This window comes from Natator depressus, chromosome 7, assembly GCF_965152275.1.
Source record: "Natator depressus isolate rNatDep1 chromosome 7, rNatDep2.hap1, whole genome shotgun sequence".
Taxonomy (NCBI): domain Eukaryota; kingdom Metazoa; phylum Chordata; order Testudines; family Cheloniidae; genus Natator; species Natator depressus.
This window is the reverse complement of record NC_134240.1, coordinates 42,740,956-42,761,711: the sequence shown is the minus strand read 5'-3', so window position 1 is coordinate 42,761,711 and position 20,756 is coordinate 42,740,956. Positions and strand designations below refer to the sequence as shown.

Sequence of the window (20,756 nt, the reverse complement as noted above, 5' to 3'; positions counted from 1 at the left end):
CCGCCGCCACCGCTGCTGCTGTTCCGGCCGCTCCTCCTCACTGCCGAGTCTGCCGCTGCTGCAAAGCCCGCCCGGCCGCCAAGCGAGCCCGCCAGCGCGACACAGCCCAAGCCGCGGGACCGGCCTGCTTTACGGCAGTGCCTCCTCGCGGGACCGGCCTTCCCCTAGTCGCCGCAGCGGCCTCCACGTGGGGTGAGCGGGCCCGGAGCAGCCGCCGCCGCCGCCATGAGGAGGCCCAGTGAGTGCAGGCGGGCGAGCAGGCAGGACCGGGCGGGGGCGGGGGCGGGGGCGGGGGCGGGGGGGGCAGGCGATGGACAGAGCCGCTAGGCCCCACGGGCGGGGAGGGAGGCCGAGGGCGCTTCCCTGTCGCGATCGAGCCTGTGAGGAGCCGTCCGTGGGGTTGGGGGTACGGTGACCAGACAGCGAGTGTGAAAAATCGGGGCAGGGGATGGGGGGTAATAGGAGCCTATATAAGAAAAAGGCCCAACACTTGGGACTGTCCCTATAAAATCAGGACATCTGGTCACCCTAGTTGGGGGGCTTCCTCCGAGCTGCTGGGGGAGGGGGGAGCCCCCTGCGGGGAGCGACAGCGGTTGTGCCTGGCGGGGGATCAGCCTTGGTTTGCCCCCCTCTTCTGTTCTCCTCCGAGCCTGGGGCTCCAGCCCTGGAATGGGCTTCCGAGGCCTCGCTGATCCTGCGAAGACTTGGCCCGCGCTGGGCTCCGCTTAACTTCACGTGCTCATACGTGCCTACAGCCTTTCCAGGGTCGGGGCCAAGATGGGGATCTGTGTAGAGCTGAGCGAGATTTTTTCCAACGCATAATTTTGGGGGAAGGGTCAAAATATCCACCCCGCCCCCCAGTGCTGCGACACTATTCGCAAATTCGGACCCAATTCAACAAATAGTTTAGGCCCAGGAAAAACTGAAGATTTTTGTTTTTAATAAAAAAGTAAAAACTTTTTGTTTCAACCTTTGGTTTCTAAAATTTTGAAGCGTTTTGTTTCAAAATAGTGTTTTAAATTCAGATTTGGCCAATTTAAAAAATAAAACACAAATAGAGTGAAAAACACCCGAAAGTGACTAAATTGAAACAAAAAGCTGGGACAAAAATTCGTTTTGAGTCAACTGAAGTATTTTTGGTCAATTTAATTGTGTTTGTGTGTGTTTTCAATTCAACAGTTGGGGTGTGGGGGAAATGATTTTGGTTCAAATCGATTTTTCTTCTGATTTTTCAGTTCTGTCCCTGAACCAAAAAATTTATTTGCCAAGGTCTGCATCTGTGGCTTCCACACTGGTGTTGCTTATAAGATTTGTATTTGGAAAGTGTATCCAGTCTGCCTGATTATAACCCATATTGATATTTTCAGAGTTGAAGAAGGCTAGTAAGCGCATGACCTGCCATAAACGATATAAAATCCAGAAAAAGGTAGGTCTCAATGCCAAATTTGCTATTAAGCTTTCATATTAAAGGAACACTTGGATATATTTCAGCCCTAATAATTATAGATTATGTAAATGCATAGTTTTCATGGTGTTTACAGTTTGAGCCAGTTGCTAGTTTTTAAAGTTCAGCTCTGGATCCAAATTTGGGTGGGGATTGGATGTAAAGTTTTGAGTGGAACCCATTTCTGTTTAAAGCATAACTAAATGTAGGTGCCCTAATGACCAAAATGCTTTTGAAGTGTGGTATTACTTCTGTTTAGCATTCATATTGCAGTAGTACTAGTAGCCAGCCAAGTTGTAGCCCAACTGTGAACCACCCATTCCATACATAACTTGTCATTTTGCTCATCAGTTTATCTAAGATATTTCTAATGCACTATGGCATCTAAGCACCTTGTATACAAATTAGGGTAGCAGTAGCTTGCCCAGAGCATCCTCATTACTCTGATATCAGTCATGCTTTTATTTTGTATTATTTCAAAGTTGTTGGTGTTTCTTCTGTTTGAATAAATGGGCATAAAAATAGAAAATGAATGTTGCCTGACTGCAATGTGCATTGTAATGCTAATGCTGGATGCTAATACCACAGTGTAAAGAGAGTTCACACATGTAAAAATTAGGGCTGTTGAGCAATCGCAGTTAACTCGTGATTAACTAAAAAAAATTAATCGCAGTTTTAATCACACTGTTAAACAGTAAAATACCAAGTGAAATGTATTAAATATTTTTGGATGTTTTTCTACATTGAATATATTGATTTCAATTACAACACAGAATACAAAGTGTATAATACTCACTTTATTATTTTTTATTACAAATATTTGCACTGTAAAAATGATAAAAAATAATAGTTTTCAATTAAACTAATACAAGTACTGTAGTGCAATCTCTTTATTGTGAAAGTGCAACTTGCAAATGTAGATTTTTGTTGTTGTTACATAACTGAACTCAAATACAAAACAATGTAAAACTTTAGAGCCTCCAAGTCTCAGTCCTACTTCTTGTTCAGCCACGCTAAGAGAAACAAGTTTCTTTACATTTATTGGATAAAATGCTGCCCGCTTCTTATTTTGCAATGTCACCTGAAAGTGAGAACAGGCATTCACATGGGACTTTTGTAGCTGGCATTGCAAGGTATTTATGTGCCAGATATGCTAAACATTTGTATGCCCCTTCATGCGTCTGCCACCATTCCAGAAGACATGCTTCCATGCTGATGACGCTCTTAAAAAAATATTGCGTTAATTAAATTTGTGACTGAACTCCTTGGGGGGGAATTGTATATCTCCTGCTGTTTTACCTGTAGTCTGCGATATATTTCATGTTATAGCCGTCTCGGATGATGACCCAGCACATGTTGTTTGTTTTAAGAACACTTTCACTGCAGATCTGACAAAACACAAAGAAGGTCTCAATGTGAGATTTCTAAAGATAGCTGCAGCACTCAACCCAAGGTTTAAGAATCTGAAGTGCCTTCCAAAATCTGAGAGGGACCTGGTGCGAAGAATGCTTTCAAAAGTCTTAAAAGAGCAACACTCCGATGCAGAAACTACAGAATCCAAACCACCAAAAAAGAAAATCAACCTTCTGATGGTAGCATCTAACTCAGATGATGAAAATGAACGTGTATCGGTCTGCTCTGCTTTGAATTCTTATCAAGCAGAACCCGTCATCAGCATGGACCCATGTCCTCTGGAATGGTGGTTGAAGCATGAAGGGACATATGAATCTTTAGAGCATCTGACATGTAAATATCTTGTGATGCTGACTACAACAGTGCCATGTGAACGTCTGTTCTCACTTTCAGGTGACATTGCAAACAAGAAGAGGGCAGCATTATCTTCTGCAAATGTAAACAAACTTGTTTGTCTGAGCGATTGGCTGAACAAGAAGTAGGACAAAGTGGACTTGTAGGTTCTAAAGCAGGAGTGGCCATCCTGTGGCTCTGGAGCCACATGCAGCTCTTCAGAAGTTAATATGCGGCTCTGTGTATAGGCACCGACTCTTGGACTGGAGCTACAGGTGCCAACTTTCCAATGTGCCGGGGGTGCTCACTGCTCAACCCCTGGCTCTGCCACAGGCCCTGCCCCCACTCCACCCCTTCCCACCCCCTCCCCTGAGCCTGCCATGCCCTCGCTCCCCCCCCCACCCGACTCCTGCACACCACAAAACAGCTAATCGGGAGGGAGGGGGAGAGGTGCTGATCGGCGGGGCTGACGGTGGTGGGAGGCGCTGGGAGCAGGGGGGAGCTGATTGGAGGGCTGCTGACATGTTACTGTGGCTCTTTGGAAATGTACATTGGTAAATTCTGGCTCCTTCTCAGGCTCAGGTTGGCCACCCCGTTCTAAAGTTTTACATTGTTTTTGTCCTTGAATGCAGGAGGTTTTTTTGTACATAATTCTACATTTGTAATTTCAGCTTTCATGATAAAGAAATTGCACTACAGTATTTGTACTAGGTGAATTGAAAAATACTATTTTATTTTTGTTTTTTACAGTGCAAATATTTGTAATAAAAAATAAATATAGAGTGAGCCCTGTACACTTGGTATTCTGCGTTGTAATTCAAATCAATATACTTGAAAATGTAGAAAACATCCAAAAATATTTAAATAAATGGTATTCTATTATCGTTTAACAGTGCAATTAATCGCATGATTAATTTTTTTAATCTCTTGACAGCCCTAGTAAAAATTGTTTTCTTTTTTAATGCCAAATACTTTGAAACAGAAAACCAACAAACTGCTTTGAAATAATACAAAACTAGGCAATACAGAACTTATTGTGAGTGGACATAGGGTTCAGCTGCAATGGGAAGTTGCTTTTAAATATAGGGAACAAATCTACATTGGCAGAGAGATGGTATAGATGACATAATAACTTAAGTCTTTGAATCTTTAACTTCTGCAGTTCAGGGTCTGCTTATTTAAGCACAGCTACCTGCTGATTCAGTCTGTAATTGAAAGCACTTCACTCCAAACACAGAAAATCTTTATAGACATAAATATGAAGGAAGGAGAAGTGTGACGGTCTCTGCATCAAACTGGGTTTGTGACTCCAGTTCCAGATTTTGTTCTTTCTTGCCCATAGGTTCGGGAGCACAGCAGAAAACTCAGGAAAGAGGCCAAGAAACGTGGGCACAAAAAGCCCAAGAAAGATCCAGGAATTCCCAATGCTGCACCTTTTAAGGAAGAGGTTCTTCGTGAAGCTGAGCAAAGGAAGCAAAGGGTAAAATACAGTTTATAATAGAGTGAAGGGGTTATGTGCATATCCCCACTTCAGGAAAACTTGATATGTGTCATGCACTATAAATAGTCTTAATAGCCATTGGCTCTGAAAATACTAGAGAGTCTCATTTTCAGCTTAATTTAGTATATTGTTATCTAGTATATTATGTGGATTTTTTAGTATTTGATACTATAACTGTGTATAGATGCAAATATACGCAAGTGTAGACTAAGTAATTTCTAGCATAATTAGTGCTTCCTGTGAAGAGTAAGATCTCCAGGTACCCTACACAGCTGTTTAAAAAAAAAAAAAAAAAAGTCTTGCCAGTTTGACACTTGTATGATGAAATCCTCTGTATAGGCACCTAAATATGTGTGGGCAACATTAACACTGTCTGCTAATGTGACTACCCTGCCACAGAGGGACCATCACTGGTATCATTTTGAAGGTGTCGAGTGCCGATGAGAAGCACAGTTGGGAAAGTAACTGAAATACTTCCCTAATGGATTGTATTTTCTAAATGGAAAATCTACCCTAAATTCTCAATTACTGAGGGACAATCTTCACTCATTGATATATTTGCTTTCCACAACCAACTCTCTATAACTTTTCATGAGTGAGGTACCTGAATACTTGGATGCTAGTATCTAAACTGTATTGTTAAATTTATTCACATAAATTTGGGTTATTGCTGATTCTGTACTATATGTATCTTACGACTTTTAAAACAAACGTATTTGTGGATAATCTAAGCACTATACCCAGATGTACAGACGCTCTTTTCTTACCTACGTATTACATAATTTTTTAATGTTAGCTTTAATAAAATTTTTATTTCTGTCTGTCTTGGCACCAAAGTATCTGAGTGCCTCCAAAAGTTTAATTGGCCGTAGTAATGTATCACCATTTCCATCAGGTAAAAGCAGGAGTAGAAATAAGCTCCTACCAGCCAACCAGTTCCTTAAGCTCCCGCCCTTGATTTCTTAATAGTTCCAGACAAGTATCGGAGACAGATACACCAAGACTGAAAGGACCATGGAGACTGAACATCCCTTTTCCTTCAGTGTGACCACTCTAGGTCAAGATTAAGACCTGAATCATACTCTTGAGTGAAATCCTGGTCCCACTGATATTTTGCCATTGAATTCACTGCGAACAGGATTTCACTCCTTGTATGGATAGAGAACTTAGCTTTCTAGGACTCTCAACCTGGCACCTTTCACTAGCATTAAAAACCGTGCAAAATATTCAAAGAATAATCCTAGGTGGCAATGTGTAGCACTTTTATAGTACTGCTCTTCATGTTTAAAGCACTTTACAAACAATCCTGATTGTAAGTGGGGAGGAATAGTCTTTAGCTTATGAAATGTTGTTCTCTGTCTTGTTTTGTTGCAATTAGCTTGAAGAACTAAAACAAAAGCAGAAACTTGCTAGGCAGAAAGACCTTGAAAAGAAAAGAAAGCTACAAGCTAAAAAGAATGCTACCAAAGCAAATAAACATCCAGAGGAAAAGGTATGTATGTGTAGTATAATTCTTCTTTTTTCAAAGAGGCTAGTTGACTTGCAGCACAAGAGACAAACTTTCCATCCTCTCATAAGGCCCAATCCAGCACCCTTTTAAGTCTATGGTAGAATTCCCATTGCTTTTGACCAACAGTAAAGACTTGGTGTAGTGATAGATCTAGTGAGGACATGAAAGTTATTATGTATCCCTTTTAATCAAAGTATATATAGGGGTGTCAGGTTTACTGCTAACGTCAATTACAGCTTTCAGGAATATTGGTCTACATATTGCAAATATCACATCTCTACTAGATCTGATTCCATTGAAGTTTATAGGAATGATAAATGTAATCCTCAAAGTATCATTTCTCTTAAGTAACATATATTCCCTGATTGTTGCTTTTTCATGCTATTAGAAATATTGCAGTGCTAGTTGCTATTACCTTATATTGTGTAAAGACAATATTTGTGGCTTCAGATTCTCTTCTCTCCTCCCACCCTCTTCATTCAGGAATCAACCACGAAACCAAAAGCAAAATCTAACAGTCTGCTGGATAAAAATTCAAATAAATCATTTTGCAGAGAACTTAAAAAGGTAGGAACTTTCAATAATGACTTTCTATATTTTGAGCAGCAACCCAAAAAAAATGATACTTTACTTTTCAGTTATTCAGTTAAAAGTTTTATATATTATGGACTTTGTTAGAGAACAATACACTTTTAGGGTCCCAGTGTTGTAAAGGTGCTGAGCACTCTCAACTCCCATTGAGGATGTTCAGCATTTTTGAGGACTATGCCCCTTGGGCTAAAGTCAAGGAGCATTTTATGAAAGTTCTTCAGGATCATGTTCTTTATCATTAAACTCTCATTTCCAATTAACTGACATCTGCCTGCTTAAAGAAAAAGCTGAAGGGGCTTCACTTTTCTGTCCTGCAAGACAGAGGCCTACTGTACCCTTGTATTGTTAACACTGCTTTTGTGATGACAGGTTGATACTGACCCAAGTGTTAGAGAGAGCTGACTGAGAAATCCAATGGGCTGTTGCCAAGAGGATGAAAAAAAATGAAAATTCTTTGATATTTGAGTTTTCTGTAAAACCCTTTTATCATTTATCATTTTTATCATTTGAGATCACAACAGCAAAGATTTCCACACATATACTCTTCAAGATTGCCTGCTAGACCTTATTAAAAATTGAATAAAGCAAGTTTGATCAGTGCAGAAAATTGATCTGTTCTTGACCAACTACTTTCCTCTTCATTACTGTAGAGGGAAAGAAAAATCACTCTGAAAACTCTGCCTTACTGTCTTACAAATAATACAGATACAAAGAAAACAAAATTTTTCAATGGTACGACACCTTGCGTATAATCAGTTTCACAGTTTTTTCCTTCTAAAGCAAGTCTGTTTTCCCTGTTTGTGTGGGTCTTTCATACAGGAGAGAAACACATTAAAAATGGGAAAATGCAATTGTAAAACCACAAAATTGGTAGAGGACTCAGGCCTTGTCTACACTACAAAGTTATGCCGCTTTAATTAAAACCACGGTTGCATGTCCACACTAGCTCCTTTTGTCGGCAGAGCACATCCACACTAACAGCTCTTGCATGGACACAGTGAGCAGTGCACTGTGGGTAGCTATCCCTCTGTGCAGCTGGCAGCAGGAAGGGTGTACAATGCCTCATGGGGCAGGTACAGCGTCACATGATGTAGGTTTCTCAATCCCATCCTTCCAGGGGCATCCTAGTAGATTGTCAGCTGCTTTTTCAACTGAAGTGTGTGGGGAGAGGGAGAGGAGAGTGGTGTGTCTGGGGCAGGGGAGACAGCAGGCTGACAGACCTATCCTGAGGTAGGGGGAGGGGGATCAGCTCTGCTCAGCATAGCAGTATCTCCCAAAGCAGCCTGCTCAGCTTGCCTGCCTGTGGTTCTGTGATTCCCTCAGAGTTCTCCCATTGCCTCCTCAGCTGCCAGGAGTGGTATCCTGAGCAGCTCGGGTGCTGAGAAATGTCAAAGCAGCACAGCAGTCGGTGTCATCTCTCCTCCACCCCTCCCACCTGCCCCAGTGTTCCTAGTGCAGGGCAGAACTGGAGCATTCCACGCTAACTATTTGCTCTTTGTTCCGCAAAGGGAGCAGCATGCTCAACTCTCAGATACTTCCCAGAGCTTTGGGGGGGGGGGGGGGGTGCATGCCAGTGCAGGACAGCAGAGATCAAAACAGTGAGCGGAGTGGTCAGGGCAGGCATTGTGGGATACTGGTGGAAGCAATGTCTACACTGACACTTTGTCGCTTTAACTTTGCGGCAAAAAGCTTTATGTCTCTCGTTGAGGTGGTTTTATTTTGTCGGCAAAGCAGCAGAGTTTTGCCGCCAAAAGTAGCTTTGTAGTGTGTACACCTCCCCTGTTTTGTTGGCAAAACTTTGTAGTGTAGACAAGGCCTCAGACAAATTGAAACTACTTTTAAGTAATTCTGGAATTAACTCAGTGTTAAGCTAATTGTGTCCCTTTAATTATTGAAACCTTGTTAGAACAGGCATCCTTGCTAACTTTTAACTGAAGGAGATTTGTTGGATTTAAAGATGACAAACTGTCTCAACCTTTACACCCAGATTTCTGCATTGTATGCTCTGTGTGGTGGTGTGTGTCTTCCTTGTACAATGCTAAGAGTTAAGGAGTCAAACAGTAACTAAATTTATTTTCCTGTGTTGTCTTAAAATAAACCGCAAAAATGTAAGTTGACTTTTTATATAATAGAGAGCTCACTTACTGGTCATTCTTTAAAATGAAAATTTCACTGTAATGAGAGAACAGTACTGATGATTTCAGAGATGTTTCCTGTAATGCTGTTTTCTAATCCTGTGGCTGGGAACGTGTTTTCTCTATTCCACATCAGGTGATTGAGGCTTCAGATATAGTCCTGCAGGTCTTAGATGCCAGAGATCCCCTGGGCTGTCGGTGCTCCCAGGTGGAGCAAATCATTACTCAGTCTGGAGGAAACAAAAAGCTATTATTGGTGTTAAACAAAATCGGTAAGTGAAACAATCTGTTTTGTACAGATATTTAGTCACTCATAGGGTTCTGTGTTAGAATATGAGCTATGAGGAAGATACTAAGGCAGTCTGAGATATCACTGATGACTAAGATCCAACTCTGAGCTCGCTGTCTTGTTGAAGGGATTACACTTTCCTATTTTTGTATGTTCTCTCACCTCTTGCTGTGTGACAGGATCCACACAAACAGGTGAAACTGACTATTGAATGTTTGTTTTTTAATGGTGCATCTGTTCACTTAATCAAGAGCAAAAAGATTCAGTGTTAAGGATAGAGTAGCCTTCTCAGCTACTGTGTGGAACAAAAGCTCTTAAAACTATACATGATATTAAAGATTGAATCTAATGGCTGAAAACAGCAAGCAATTCTTTAGATCCCAAGCTAAGTAAATTCCATACAGTGACACTTGAAGTTCATTAGAGTGAAAGGTCTGTATTCCTTTCCAGATCTGGTACCAAGGGAGAACTTGGAGAAATGGTTACATTATTTGAAGAATGAGTTTCCAACGGTCGCTTTTAAATCCTCAATGCAGCTGAAGGACAGAAGCGTGGTAAGAGCACTGCTGTCTCTCTCTTGTGTAAGACTGAATCATATGTGTGTCGCTGGGTTGAAACATGATGAAAAGCAAGGACTCTTGACATGAAGATGAAGATTGCAAGATCCAACTCTGATTTCTCCCAGTTAAAATACAAAGTTTTACTTATCTCTGGGGTGTTTTTTTATGGCCGACTGGCTGTGCTCCTGCAACTGATACTTTTGGCTTGGTGGAATAGTGATGAGCAGTCTTAGAACTTTTCTGCTTGGGCTGGGGAAACTTCACAGTTGTTGGTGAATTCTTGCTTCAGTACTGCACACTACTAATTATGACTAGAAAATTGCATTGAGGCAAGGCAACATACTAAGGATTTGTACTGAAAGACACACCCATCAATGGAATCCGCATTGAATGAATGAGGAAGTCCTGAAATCTAAGGCCTTGTCTACAGGAGACCATTGCACTGGTTTAAATTTAATGTTTTTAAACCAATTTAGTTAAACTTATTTAAGCCTCTGAGTGAATACTTATTTCCATCCCAAGCCTGTACATTACTAAGAGTGGTATTTGGAATTATTTCATGAAGAGTTGGGGTAATGGAGGAGTCGCCTCCCCACTGCCCATCTCCCATTGGAGTATGATAATACACATCTTTTGATTCTTGCATGCATTAATTTAAGACCCTAATAATATTTGTGTAACATTTTTCATTAGAGAGACTTAAAGTGCTTTGCAAATGCACCCTAATCTTCACTGCGCCACAGTGAAATAGATAAGCATCATCTGCATGTTGAAAGTGCAGAAACTCAGGCACAGAGATTGTGGAGCCCTTAGATTAATAAACAATTGCTCTTGCAAGTAGTCCCATTGAAATCAGTGGGATTACTTGAATGAATGCTCAGCAAAGTGAATAAGGGCTCCACCCCATTCTGGCTTTAAGTGACTTTCCCAAGGTCATAAAGTGATACTTCAGCACAGCCAGGAATGGAAGCACAAGTCCCATTAGTCAGTTCACATTGCTAGATGCATGGTCTCCTGTAACATTTTGAAGGACTGCCTTTCTTACTGCCCGTCAGGTCAGATGCACTTTAATTGGTATCTCATCAAGTCCCTTCCTTCTAATTGGAAGAAAGATGCTGTAAAGGCCATCCAATAGAAGGTATTAGTGGGTATATAGGAGTAAAATGTACATTTGGATTCATATTTAACATCCCAAACACATACAGTTAAAATGGGCCCATCCTATGATTTTACCTTTTGAATTTTATAGCAGGAGAAGAAGCTCACAAAGAAAAGAGCTCGCATTGACTTGTCAAGAGGCAGCATGTGTTTTGGAAGTGAGTGTCTTTTGAAGCTTCTTCGAGATCACTGCAGGACTCAAGACAAAGCCATTCAAGTTGGGGTGATAGGTAAGGTGTTTTTTTTTTTTTTCTTCTCCTTACAAAGAAACTATGCAGTATAACACAAGCAGGGTGATATAACACAATCAGTGACTGCTTTCTCACATCTCAGGCTTTGAAATACTTTGGCCTTTCACTGAACATTCTTAGGTTTGACATGGGACTTGGTATAGCTGCACCCAGTGATGCCTCTTCCACTTCGTGCCCATCAGAGGTAGCTCTCCTATTTGTGTCTAACATTAGTGACCAACTGATGGTTGAATATGTGACCAGTCTGGCTATGGGAAGCACAAAAAATCTGACGCTAGTTAATTTACCAGATTGAGTGTTAAACCAAGTCATGTAGCTCTTCTCAACCAGCACTGCCTCTTTTTACACTTGATAGGTCTTTGCTGTGATTTTTTAATTTAATTGATGTCACTTTTCTTGTCCTTTTTATTACTAGAGTGAGAAATGAGGATATATACTTTGTCTGACTGTTACAATGAAGACTTCAGATCCAACTCTGATCTCACTCTGACTACATGTATTAAAGCCAGTAGTTCTGATCTAATTTACATGGACTAAGGTTTCTTGTTTAACTATTTAAGGTATTTTTACCATTTGTTTGTGTTTTTCTTCAGGCTTCCCTAATGTGGGGAAGAGCAGTATAATCAATAGTCTGAAGGAGATGCGGGCCTGTAATGTGGGGCCAGTTAGAGGCGTTACCAAGTAAGTTTAGTTTGACAAAACCATTGGTTTTGTAGTTATGTTCTGATTACGTACATTTCCTAGCTGTTTCAGTTGGCTAGAGCATTCTCCGCTGCCTGTTCTGATCAGTCAGTGTAACTGAGCACCGCTCCCTAAACAGCTGCTGCATTTCAGTGGTGGACAAAGTATGCCCCTATATGTAGTTTTTAAAGTGTAGTAGGAGCTCTGTGTGAAAGGGTCAGCTCACTTCTTGGCGCCTCCTTGTGGCTGGGTGTGGTATAGCAACGCTATCCCTTAGCGTCTGCTGCCTCTGGCTGCTCCGCCTCTTGAGTGGCCTGTACCTCTTCCTGTGATGTGGTCCTCTGGCCAGGTCACTTTCAGGTCTCTCCCTTTTTGGGGGGTAGTCCATAAACAAAAAGCAAGGAGAATTAACACAAACAAACTGAGTTAGTAACAGAGGAAGGAACGCCTTCCTCTCAGGGTGTATCAGAATCAGGCCCTCCCCTCAGGGAGAGTCCTTCAGGCAGTGCCTGTCAGGACAGATACTGTCTTCCTTCTGCCCTTCCTTCCTTCTGCTCTCAGGAGCTGAGAGTTGCAGCTCTGCTCTCTTCCCTGGGCTGCCCACAAGTGAGCTGTTCTGCTCCCTTTTAACTCTCCTCCAGCCTGTGCATCTCTTGCAGGTGTGGCTGACTGATCCCAGAGCAACTCCTTAATCCCTTGTTGCCCAGTGTGGAGTTTGTATACCCCATCACACTCAGGATTAGAGGCACTATATGCATTGTGAGTTGTTGTTAAAGAAAATTTGTTCTTGAAGAATCACATCTGAGCCTACTTTGCTGGGAGTCAAGATTTTTTCCATGCCACATCCCATTGGCAGTCCAAGGAGTTAATTGGAGTCTAACATCTTTTATTTTCAATTCTAGAATACTGTCAATTTTTGTATTAATTTTGAGATAAATGCCTTGTCTCTAGACACAACCAATACTCCTAAATCTGATTTAAGACAGGGGCTTGTCCAGTGGCTGCTCTTGCAACTTATGAGTCCAAGGATAAGCTCTGATTATTTTATTGGGAAAGGTTAGACACTGTGCAGATTAAATAGGTGCCCCACCCAAGTCACTCTCAATGAATCACTTACACAGCCATGAATAGAACCTTGGGGTTTCAACACCTTGCCTCTTCCTCTAATCACAAAGCTACTTTTCTTTAGGTTTCCAGTGTACACGAAGCACAGGATGATGCATTGGAACTGACTTTGCATGAGGAGTTTGTATTCAATCCAACACTGAGCTTCATGTTTTGCTTTAGCAGATGCTTCGTGCTGGCTGATTTATGTTGACTTACTGACAGGATGCATTTCCTCTCTCAAAGGTGCATGCAGACAGTCCATATTGACAAACAAATCAAGATGATAGACAGCCCAAGCATCATTGCAGCTCCGTCCAACTCTGCTCTTGCTCTGGCTTTGAGGAGCACCACAGATATTGAAGAATCAGGAAAATTATTAGATGCAGTAAATGCTATTCTGAAGCACTGCAGTAAACAGCAAGTAAGTTATTGCTATTGCATGGCTCCGCTACCTTTCTTATCTCATCCCGATGCATCTAGGTCCTGCATACCTTTATTGCTCCAACAGAAGGTGATCTTGCTTTCTGGCCTGCAAGGTTAGCTTTTGTAAAGCATGTGATCTACTGAAAGTCGAATGCATGAGGTCCCTCAGATGGGAAGCTTCATTGACACAGAGAACCAACCTACTGGTGCTATATCTATGACACAAAATCTAACTCTTAATTTGGCAGACAGGTAAAATGCACCAGATCCTCTCTGCCAGTTGCCTCTTTCCCAGTGACTCTTCTGACACAGTACATTTTTATAATTAATTTGATGGAATATAATTAACTTAGTCACATCGTTTTATTAGCAGAGTGAGAAATGAGGATAAACTCAGTGTCTTACTGTTACAGTGAAGACGTCAGATCCAACTCTGATCTCATTCTGAATGTTCAATGCTTTAAAGCCAATACCGATCTAATTCCCACTGAAGTCTACGGAGTTAGGTCTCTGTGGACCGCCATTGCTGTTTCCTGGGAGAGGTGAGAAAACTATACATGGATCAATTGGAAAAAGAACACTGATAGTAATACCCCTTTCTGTGGCAGCTGCATTTGCTAATGGAATAGCTACTCTTGCTCTGTAATGTGTGGTGCCAAAAGTAAAAGAAACAAAGGACTTCCCCAACCATAGCTCCTCCTTCCTTCTCTTTCTGTACACGCCTCCTTAGTAGGAACTAGTCTTAAAACAATTTGATTTGTACTTTTATTCCTAAAATCATGAGAGAACTAAATGGACTGGATTCTTAATGAACCCTTGTCCATGTTGTTTTCTTGTTTCAGATGATGCTGTACTACAACATCCCAGACTTCAGAAACTCTGTGGAGTTTTTAACTTTACTTGCACAGAAAAGGGGAATGCTGAAAAAGGGAGGTGTCCCTCACACAGAGAGTGCAGCTAAATTACTACTTTATGACTGGACAGGGTAAGGATGTTTTGTTTTTGTTTCAGTATATGAACCTCTTTCACACTAAAACCAATCATTTTACAACAGTGTCACCAGAAGCTCTGGGTACTAACAAATGACAGGAGAGGTTTAGTTAAGTTGCTCTCTTCATCCTGCTTCAGCATACTACACCAAAGGGGTCATTGGTTGAACTTGCTTGACAGCAGAGCTACAGAATGGGATGGAGAATGAGCTGCTATTTAATTAATCTTTGGAACTTGCTTAAGAAAATGGAGTCAAGGTCCCTGTGTACACGGATCTACAGCAATTTTGCTGAACTCTGCCACAGCACAGCTTCAGCCCAGTTTTTCCATGGGAGTTTTGTCCTTCCTTTGAAACACTGAGTCCATATAGTCCTCTTCCATAGGTATGTGATGACAACAGGGGGCACTACTACCCTGAAATGGATCTTTACTGGCTCCATGTGGAGCAGATTACTGTCATGCCAGTGAAAAAGGTCCACAGTAATTATCTGCAATACGTAGCAGTTTATTGAGAAGGAATTACACAAGCAATAAAGGGTTATATTGAGCACACAACTCCTATGTTAGACATTAAGAGCTATATATTCCTCTTAATGAGTCTCTTTCACAAACATACACAAACAGACCCTGTGCTAGCCTCATGCAGTTCCTGCTTGGCAAACAGAGAAGGTAGTTACCAATTTTATCAACAGCTTCTTCCCTCCTGGTCTGTTCTTCTCAGCCCTCTGGTCTGCCTCAGATTCCCTCGAGGCAAGGCCTTGGTTGTCTTGAGACCCCTCTGGTTCACAGTCCTACTCGAGCCCACGGAGCAGAGTTGTGGCTACTCTGTCTAGCAGCATTGCTTCTTCAGGTGTCAATTAAGGAATTACAACCAACAGTAATTTACTTTGCTTGATTCTTATACTCTTTTTTTTCCCCTCAAGAGTCACATGTCTTAAAAGCATGCCCAGTGGGCGTGTGGTTACTAATTTTTACCTAATTAGTGTTTTAGAAGGGGCTGGGTGTGGTGGTACTGAATGAAGATCACCCCACGTTTACTCACTCATCAATCATTCACTCTGGCTCTTTGCGTGATGTCCTTGCTGTAAGGTCACTAGAACCAGGTTGACCTTTGCTCCATGCTGGAACTTTATACATGTGATATTTACTTTTGCCAACCAATAGGTTCAGTATCATTCGTACACGCAGACTTTGCCAGTCCTTTATCAAATTTGCTTCTGCTTAAGGGGAACCTGCTCCCAGGATCCTCTGCAGCCATTCAGCCATGTTTAAGTCATGTCACGTTATGCTCACACCATTCATTCAGTATGGCCACACCAATTTGGCACCGTCCCAACAGCATGGATGGACCATTTGGTCTGTTCGGATTTATAGTTGTTCCCATATTGCTTAGAGTTTAGCTAAATAATACTGTTGAGATTTTATAGCTAGTGGGCTGATGTGGTCTGCACTGACATGTCAGGAAAAACAGGTGTAATGCCTCTTTCCCCCTCTAGAGAGTGGCAAGAACTTAATATTGATATACAATATGTAAGAGATTATATAGTCAGAATTTTTCTGTTGAAGTTCACATGTAAGTAGTTACAAAAGTCTTATGTTGAGAAATGTGGGAAGAGAAATCACTTCTTGGGGTTTTTTTGTTTTGTTTTTTTTAAACACTGGGGTGCCTTTAAACATGTTGCTGGTTTTAGTTAGTGGGTTGTCAAATCCATTTTAATTCCAGTATTTTCTTTGTCCAGCGCCAAAATTAGTTACCATTCATTGCTTCCTGCATCACGGAGTCTGTCACCACACCTCACCAAGGAGGTGGTAGCGGAAATGAAGCAGGGTTTTAACTTAGAGGAGCTGGCAAAGGATAATATGAACACTATTAAAGGTGAGACTCATCTTTGTACTGCACTACCACAGTTATGGTGGGTATGATTTTAGCACACAGCTCCCAAATAACAGCCCTGTTTTAGAGACACATGATGTAGCTGTAACCTGTATTGCACAGTCATTACTTGATCAGTCCTTTGTTTCTACTAACCTGCATGAAACTTTTTTTTGAGTGCTTGAATCCTGCTTTCTTTATACAGCCCTTCCCCTCAAATTCCTTATTTTGCCAAGTAATATTTTAACCAGAGTAAATCATATGCTGAAATCCAAAGCCTTCACTACATAGCTGCCTTCTCTGTAGTATGTATTATGGGGAAAGTTGCTTCCTTGGAGAATTCCTTCTCACTGGCACTGTTTCTCTATGGATTTTTTTTTAAGGGGGTGGTGATATGTGGCTATCCTTGCCTGGCCCTGCCCTGAAAGACATAACCACCTTGTGAGTCCTCTGCATTCCCTGAAACTTCAGTCTGGGGCCCTTCTTATAAGCCTTACGGGTATGCAGTCTCCTCTTCGGGGCAGCTTCCAGTGCTGGTTCCAGAATTCATGTTCCTGTAAGATTGAAATAGCTGTGGTGTTTGCACCTCCTCTTCAAGACTGTCCATGTCTAATAATACACATATATAATGCTTCAGATTAAGATTGGGATGTATCCCCTTCATTGTAAAATTCTAGAGTCCATGCTGCTGCCAGTTTTAATAAGCATGTTAAAGTTAACTAAATATTTTGAGTAAGGCTGATCTAGTGGCTAGAGTATAAGACATGGAATCAGTTTTTTCCCAACTATGCTACTGATTCACTCCAGGTCACTGGATAAATCATTTAATCTATCTGCTTGAATGTCTCCCATCTTGAAAAGAGGAGGAAATAGCGTAAGGTATTTTAACTAAGAATCTATTTGTATGGGCAGTTTCTGGTAGTTTGTCAGACTGCTATATTGTTAACTGATTGGTGACCATAGCTGTATCCTAAGGTCAGTTCAGAACTTGGATCCTCACTGCCACACTTAAATTTTATTTTCTTTCCTGTGGGGGATGGGAAGTTGATTCACCCCTTGGGAAATGGATACCCATATATATCTGTTCATTACATCTAGGTCCATCTGTTAACTTTATTAACAGAGGTGTCCAATATCTTTCACAGCTGTAAAATATCCCAATCTGGCAAGCAGTATTGTTTTCCAGTCTTCTGGCTTGACAGATGGGACAATAGAAGAGAATGAACTAACTCAGGGAATATCAGAACTGGAGAACATGGAAACAAGTGAAGAAGGGGAGGAATTAACTGAAGATGACCAGGACACCGATGAGGAAGAGGAACTCATTGAAGAGGCAAGATATAGCTGATAAAAACCAACCAGTATCATGGCTTGTAAATGGAGAGGGTATCCACTGTAGAAGTGGCAGGGGAAATCTCTCCCCCTGGAGAGTCGGTTAGCCTGATTACAAAAAGGGGAGAAGTAGAGAACTTCATTGTTATGGTCAGGAAAGTGACTGCCTAAGAATGACACTATCTTACTCAGACCTGTGCCTTGTGTCTGAGTCCTGTCTTCATTTTAGTGTAAACTTTTATGGGATTTTTTTTTTTTTTTTAAACCAGTTGTGTCCTTACATCTGCAGAGGTAACAGCTCTGGAAAAGTGAGCTGGATTTTATTCTGGCTCATGCATCTGCCAAATTGTTAATTGTCAGCTGTGGAATTCTCAGAAGCACATCATGGTGCAGGAGCCAGATAGCATAAATTTGTGGCACTGAGTGAACCTGCTACAGAATCATTGAGCAACAAACTTGGAACTTCATAAAGTTTATTTTTGTAGTCACTTTTTAAAGCACTGAGTGAACAAAAGCTACTCAAAATGAATATAAAATTCTTCATCTTCAACTACTAGCTCCACTCATCACTTGAGGAAATCAAAACATTTTCTTTTAAGCAGTTCCTTCTCTGGTAAAGTCTCCAAACACATCTCTGCTTACACTGGGAGAATGAGTTTGGTGTGTTACCCCTGCGCCTTCCTGAAATACTGGTTTATGGCAGTTTATCTGGCTTTAAATTTGAAGCTTGGCCATGAAATGGTGCAACCTATAGCAGCTTTGGTGTGTTAAACCTTCCCATGCTGATAAGAAAGACAGGTTTTGTTAAAGTGCTCAAAATATAGGAAATCTGACCATATTGCACCTGACAAACAGTGGTTGAGCTGAAGTGTTCCTAAAACACAGTAAGAACTGATATGGGTTGGTGTTTATAAAGTAGAGTAACTAGGCAACTCTTTAATAAGCTGCAAGCTGTAACTGGTTTACTATTTGTAAGAATTAATGATTTATGTAATTCTGGAGCAAGTAGGTTTGATTTCCCAGCTCTGCTGTGCCAGTGTAGTATGCTAAAATATCCACCTGTGAATGTTTGACCATGTAACAGATGGAAAAAATCCTATTCATCATCATTTCATTGGGAAAGAAGCTTACTGCTTCTCCCTAATGGTAATTCTCACAGTGTGACTGCAGTGATCCTTGCTGAACTGTAATGTCTAATAATTCTGCATATGTTACTTGCCTACCATGAAGAATTTACATCTAAATGTTTAAAAAGAAGCTGGGAGGTCAAAGGTGAAGCCCAGTAGGATTGAGCAGTGTACTGTAGCATAAGTTTTACTAGTTTGAGGATTTTTTTTTCTTTTAAAGATTCAGTGCCTTTGCAGTAATGGAGCTGGAAATGGTTAAAGCAGCACATACTTTAGCTGTATGCTCTATATAAAATATTTTTAAACATTTATTAAAACTCTTTGAAATGGGAATTGGAATCCATACACCTGCTGATCAGTCACTGAAACTATATAAGGAGTACCAGTTCTATGGGAATGGTATATCTGCTATAGTAGTCTCCCCTCTAAAGGGAAGTTTATTTCTACTGCTGACTGCATAAACTGACAGCAATAATACCTGTAACTTTGTTTTAGGAAGGCGATGTTCAGACAAGCAGCAAAACAAACCCTGCAAAACTGAGTGTGGAGGATGAAAGCTTAGAAAAGCAACCAGCAGGTATGTATTTAAAGCCAGTGACTTAAGTAATAAATACATCATTCTCTGTAACAGTGGTAATCTAGTATTGATTTCAGTCTAACAGATTCTCTCTCCTGAAGGTGAACAGTCCCCTACTTTATCATTCAACTTGGATAAGACAGCTGATCAGGATGATGCTTATGATTTTAATACAGATTATGTGTAAAGACAGAAAAACATGCACTCAAAGGCCTAATTTTGAGAAGGGCATTGCCAACTTTCTAAGTAGCTATAAAACACTCTACGTTGACCTCTTTCAGTCCTATGGACCTTGCTTGCAAGAGGCTGCTGCAAAGACCCAATATCTCTGCTGTGAAATATTATATAGAATACAACTTTACAAAGCTGAAGTATACACAGTTCTAGAAACACATGATTTTCAAACAATGTTAATTTTGTAGTTCTCTAAACTAAACTTCTGTAAAAAGATTTTATTAAATGAATCTTAAGGACTAAGTAGCCTCTGAGTCTTATATGTACTGTAGGAAAAGGGTGTTTCAGAAGAAGTTACAAAATGGAAAACAGTAGTAACTATAAGATAAGTTTTAAAGTTGACACAGTATAAACTATGAAATTGCAGATATTGTTTTTACCTTCAGTCCATTCAGATCAAATACCTACACTAGGAAGAATCTAATCCTTAGCAAAAGGTATCAAATCTCTTTCAACCAAGCCAACTTCACAGTACAAAGTTATATAGTAATTTACTATCAGATTAACCCACAGAATTTAGTCTTGACTACATAAAAAGCTTCCTACACTAAAAAAAAAAGTCAAGCTACCACTAACAATCTCTATTCATTTCACACAGAAAATGTCCGTTTTGTGCATGCTTAATACCTTCAGCTTGGTGCAAACTTGAAAGGGGATAAAATGCATATTCTGCCTTACCTGACGAGAGGTAAAACCTCCTGCCTTTTACTAAAGAAGAAGAAACTGCTTGCTGCAGAAATAGATAATAACATACTTTAAGGAATGCTAAAAATTGACATTCAGTGTGTAACCTCTTGAATTACACTTACCAGCTGGGAGAAAAGGAGATGCACTTGCAAACCAGCTATGCTAGGACTCCAGCTGCTTGGCTCTGCCTAATTTAAAGGGCCAGGCTCAGAAAGGCATGCTGTGACATTTCCTTTAATAGGGCAGTGCCCCCCGGTGAGTTACTAGAAACCAGACAATCACAAAAGAAGGTGCTCCAGACACTATAAGGGATAGTACCATTACTTCTCTGATATAGTAAAAACAAGGTTATTACTAGCCTCAGCTTTGCCAGTTCTTGCTGTAATTTGATACTCCATCCAAATGGCAGGGGAAATAGTTAATCACTTGATATTACTTGTTTCAAGCTCTAGAAATTGACATGGTTCTAATTTGAAAACTAAATTATACTCAAGACATTTTGCATACTTTTCTTATTACAATTAATTGAAGTTCCAGGGA

General features: G+C 40.8%; 1 protein-coding gene and 5 non-coding genes across 6 annotated transcripts; all 6 read left to right on the top strand.

Moving 5' to 3' along the window:
* Positions 1–22: 22 nt before the first annotated feature.
* On the top strand, positions 23–19,625 carry GNL3 (G protein nucleolar 3). Its single transcript, XM_074958259.1, has 15 exons — positions 23–238; positions 1,368–1,426; positions 4,533–4,670; positions 6,070–6,183; positions 6,685–6,768; positions 9,064–9,199; positions 9,667–9,770; positions 11,026–11,164; positions 11,779–11,866; positions 13,217–13,394; positions 14,239–14,381; positions 16,126–16,262; positions 17,405–17,592; positions 19,214–19,295; positions 19,397–19,625. Exons 1-15 carry the CDS (start codon positions 226–228, stop codon positions 19,480–19,482), a joined length of 1,689 nt encoding a protein of 562 aa, XP_074814360.1. The 5' UTR covers positions 23–225; the 3' UTR covers positions 19,483–19,625.
* On the top strand, positions 9,263–9,334 carry LOC141991782 (small nucleolar RNA SNORD19). The gene has a single exon (XR_012640469.1). It is a non-coding gene; the product is annotated as a small nucleolar RNA SNORD19 (small nucleolar RNA).
* Positions 9,822–9,903, top strand: LOC141991788 (small nucleolar RNA SNORD19B). The gene has a single exon (XR_012640475.1). It is a non-coding gene; the product is annotated as a small nucleolar RNA SNORD19B (small nucleolar RNA).
* LOC141991783 (small nucleolar RNA SNORD19) lies at positions 11,604–11,677 on the top strand. The gene has a single exon (XR_012640470.1). It is a non-coding gene; the product is annotated as a small nucleolar RNA SNORD19 (small nucleolar RNA).
* On the top strand, positions 13,066–13,144 carry LOC141991785 (small nucleolar RNA SNORD69). Its single transcript, XR_012640472.1, has one exon. It is a non-coding gene; the product is annotated as a small nucleolar RNA SNORD69 (small nucleolar RNA).
* LOC141991784 (small nucleolar RNA SNORD19) lies at positions 13,773–13,846 on the top strand. The gene has a single exon (XR_012640471.1). It is a non-coding gene; the product is annotated as a small nucleolar RNA SNORD19 (small nucleolar RNA).
* Positions 19,626–20,756: the final 1,131 nt, after the last annotated feature.

Excerpts from the sequence above, each read along its gene's own strand:
- GNL3 (XM_074958259.1), top strand. Across the intron at positions 9,771-11,025 it reads AGCTGAAGGACAGAAGCGTG|CAGGAGAAGAAGCTCACAAA; the intron begins GTAAGAGCACTG and ends TGAATTTTATAG. Across the intron at positions 19,296-19,396 it reads CTTAGAAAAGCAACCAGCAG|GTGAACAGTCCCCTACTTTA; the intron begins GTATGTATTTAA and ends TCTCTCCTGAAG.